This window comes from Neopelma chrysocephalum, unplaced genomic scaffold, assembly GCF_003984885.1.
Source record: "Neopelma chrysocephalum unplaced genomic scaffold, ASM398488v2 Primary Assembly neopelma1_185357, whole genome shotgun sequence".
NCBI classification, from domain to species: Eukaryota; Metazoa; Chordata; class Aves; order Passeriformes; family Pipridae; genus Neopelma; species Neopelma chrysocephalum.
The window spans coordinates 1-4,005 of NW_020938691.1; the positions used below are offsets into that span (position 1 = coordinate 1).

Sequence of the window (4,005 nt, forward strand, 5' to 3'; positions counted from 1 at the left end):
CATTCCAGACCAGTTCCCACAGGTCTTTTCCCATCTTAGACCAGTTCCAATGGGTCTTTTCCCATTCCAGACCAGTTCCCATTAGTCTCTTCCCATTCCAGACCACTTCCCATGGGTCTCTTCCCATTCCAGACCACTTCCCACAGGTCTTTCCCATCCTAGACCAGTTCCAACCGGTCTTTCCCCATTCCAGACCAATTCCTATTGGTCTTTTCCAATTCAGACCAGTTCCCATTAGTATCTTCTTATCTCAGACCAGTTCCAATCACTCTTTCCCCATTCCAGACCAGTTTCCATTGGTCTTTTCCAATCCCAGGCCAGTCCTGACCCATATTTTCCCACTTCAGACCAGCCCTGATCAGTATTTTCTGATCCCAGATCAGTTCCCGGTGGTATTTTCCAATTCCAGACAACTCCTGAGTCCACTTGTCTGTGCCCCCATTCCCCCCCCCTGTGCCCCCATTCCCCTCTATCTGTGCCCCCATTCCCATCTATCTGTGCCCCCATTCCCCTCTATCTGTGCCCCCATTCCCCTCTATCTGTCCCCTCATTCCCCTCTATCTGTGCCCCCATTCCCACCTATCTGTGCCCCCATTCCCACCCATCCATGCCCCCATTCCCACCCGTTCTGTGCCCCGATCCCAACCCATCTGTGCCCCCATTCCCACCTGTCTGTGCCCCCATTCCCACCCCTCCGTGCCCCCATTCCCACCCCTCTGTACCTACCTCTGGTTAACTCAATACCTTTTTTCTGAATCTTCTTCTTCTTCTTGCTGGGGGATTTCTCCTCCCCGTCCTCCTCCATCGGCCTCTTCATGGGGGTCACGGCGTAGGTGGTGCTGGGCGGGATCTGGACTGTGGGGGGACCAGCACAAGCAGCCCCTCAAACTCTCTGCTCTCCCACCCCAGAGCCGGGGAGGGAGGGAGGTCGGGGGCTGTTCCTTCCCCGCCCAGTACGTACCAGTATAATCGACTGGGTTCTCGTTCTTTGGTTTCTTGGGCATTTTGGAGGGCAGGGGGTCCATGCCCAGGACCTTGTGGAGCTGGCCGAAGGCGGCGAGCCGCAGGGCGTGCTGGGGAGAGGAGGGGGTGTCAGCCAGGGGGGGGTCACTGGGGACCCGCTGCCCTCAACCCCCAACCCCCCCCTGCACACCAAACCCTCAGCCCTTGGCGGGACTCTCTGGATTGACCGTTTTCCGGGGGTTTAACCCAAAAATGGGGGCGGGAACAAGTCACTCCTCAACACCTGATTCTTTGCTCTGGTTGGGCCAAGCCCCGTGGGGCCCGTGCGGGCGGCCCGGGCTCGGCCACCAGTGGCCACGGGGCACTAAGTCTACGTTGGCCAACGGGGCCGGGAGCGGCGGGCGAGCCGGGGGATTCCGCAGGGTCTGGAGGTCACACTATACCTGAGCACTCTGTGTGATATCTTCCCTTTGTTGTCTGTCTAGATGCCCAATAGCATCAGTGGCTTCTTTTTCACAAGGGTCATAAATACCAGAACCATCTGAAGGCAGGAAACAAGGAAGATATGCAGAGAATTATCCCGGGGCTCTCTAAAGAGACTAAACTAAAGTTCCCTGGGGGCGGCACCAACGCTCCAAGAGCGCGGGGACACGGCCACGATCCGGCCACGATCCAGGAGCTCTGGGACTCCCCGGGCTCGTTTTCCACGGACACTCTGTGGGAAAATCTGCTCCCGACCTCTCCGGGAGCCGAGCGGTCCCTCCCTCTCTCTACGGGGGGCTGAGGTGGCTCTGAGCCGGGGACGGTTCCCGGTATAATTCCCGGAGCCGGACGCGCGCGCGGAACACGACGAGGGACCCCCCGCGCTCCTCCCGGCGCCGCTTCCCGGCGGGAATGGGCGGCTCACCTGGCATGACGATGCCCGAGGCCAGGCACTCCAGCACCCGGCGCAGCGCCTCGCCCGCGCCCATGGGCCGGTTGGCCGTGCCGATGGATTTCTCACACAGCAGCTCCAGAGGCTGCAAGGAAAGGAGGGATGTGAGGGGCGGGCGGGGGGAGCCCCCGGGGAGGGAACCCCCGGGAGAGGGACCCCTGAAAGGAATTCTGGGAGAGGGACTCCAGAAAGGAATCCTGGGAGAGGGACTCTGGGGGAGGGACCCCGGGAGAGGGACCCCTGAAAGGAATTCTGGGAGAGGGACCCCTGGAGAGGGACCCCTGGAGAGGGACCCCAGAAAGGAGTCCTGGGAGGGACTCTGGGAGAGGGACTTGGAGAAGGATCCTGGGAGAGGGATCCCAGAGAGGGACTCCGGGAGAGAGATCCCGGAGAGGGATCCTGGAAGAGGGATCCCAGAGAAGGATCCTGGGAGAGGGACCTCAGGAGAGGGATCCTGGAGAGGGATCCTGGGAAAGGGACCTCAGAGAGGTATCCTGGGAGAGGGACCTTGGAGAGGGACTCCAGGGGAGGGACCCCGGGAGAGGGACCTGGAGAGGGATCCTGGGAGAGGGATCCGGGAGAGGGACCCTGGAGAGGGACCCCGGAGAAGGATCCTGGGAGAGGGACCTCAGAGAGGGACTCCGGGAGAGGGATCCCAGAGAGGGATCCTGGGAGAGGGACCCCAGAGAGGGACCCCGGAGAAGGATCCTGGGAGAGGCACCCTGGAGAGGGACTCCAGGGGACAGATCCCAGAGAGGGATCCTGGGAGAGGGACCCCAGAGAGGGATCCTGAGTGAGGAATCCTGGGAGAGGGACTTCAGGGGAAGGATCCCAGAGAGGGATCCTGGGTGAGGAATCTCAGGAGAGGGACCCCGGAGAAGAATCCTGGGAGAGAGACCTCAGAGAGGGGTCCTGGATGAGGAATCCCAGGAGAGGGACCCTGGACAGGGATCCTGGGTGAGGAATCCCGAGAGAGGGACCTCAGAGAGGGATCCTGGGAGAGGAAACCTGGGAGAGGAACCCCAGAGAGGGATCCTGGGAGAGGAATCCCAGGAAAGGGACCATGGGAAAAGGACCCCAGGAAAGGAACTCCAGGAAAGGGACCCAGCACGGAGCAGCTTCCAGTTCCCAGAGGAGGAGTCGGGCTGTGGAAATCGTGAATTGGTAAAAAGTTTGATAACAACGTGATGAGATAATTAATATAACGAGCTGATGGAACCAGGCTGTTTGATAACTGATAAAACAAGGGGTTAATGTGATCTGATAATTGATAGAACAAATTGCTCATGTGATCTGAGAATGGCCTGGTTTGATAACTGATAAAATTATTTGATAATTAATAAAACTATCTGATAGCTGACTTAAGATAGAAATATTTGATAATAATGTGATTAAAATAATTGATACTTATTAATAAAACTATTTGATGATGTAACTTGAAAACTTATGGAAATTATTTTACAATAATGTGATTTGATAATTGATATTTGATGACAACATGACTCGATAACTGATAAAGCCATTTGCCAACGATAATGGTCTGGTTTGATAACTGATAAACCAATATGTTACTAACAAGATTTTATAACTCATAAAACCACCACCAACGTGATTTGATAACTGATAAAATGGTAATAAAATGATAATAACGTGGTTTAGCAAATGATAAAACAACTCAATAATAATGTGGGTTGATAACTGATAAAGCAACTTGATAATAACGGGAGTGGATAATTGATGAAGCAATTGGATAACGATGTGAGTGGGTAATTAATAAAGCAATTTGATACCAACCTGAGGGAATAACTGATAAAGCAATTAATGGGAGTGATCATTGATAAGGCAATTAAAAATGTGGTGGGTCATTGATAAGGCAATTAACAGTCTGATAGGTCATTGATAAGAAAATTAAAAATGTGGTGGGACATTGATAAGGGAATTAAAAATGTGGTGGGTCATTGATAAGGCAATTAAAAATATGAAGGGTAATTGATAAGGCCAATAACAATGTGGTGGGTCATTGATACGATAATTAAAAATGCAATGGGCCATTGATAAGGCCAGTAACAATGTGGTGGGTCATTGATAAGGCAATTAAAAATGTGATG

General features: G+C 53.8%; 1 protein-coding gene across 1 annotated transcript; it reads right to left on the reverse strand.

Annotated features, from left to right (window-relative positions):
* Positions 1-712: 712 nt before the first annotated feature.
* Positions 713-2,377, reverse strand: LOC113962842 (interleukin enhancer-binding factor 3-like; the record flags this gene model as incomplete). The annotated part of the gene is made up of 4 exons (XM_027673623.1): positions 713-855; positions 962-1,073; positions 1,407-1,504; positions 1,871-2,377. Coding segments are annotated over 4 exons (860 nt in total), but the record flags the coding sequence as incomplete, so codon positions are not given.
* Between the last annotated feature and the right edge of the window lie 1,628 nt (positions 2,378-4,005).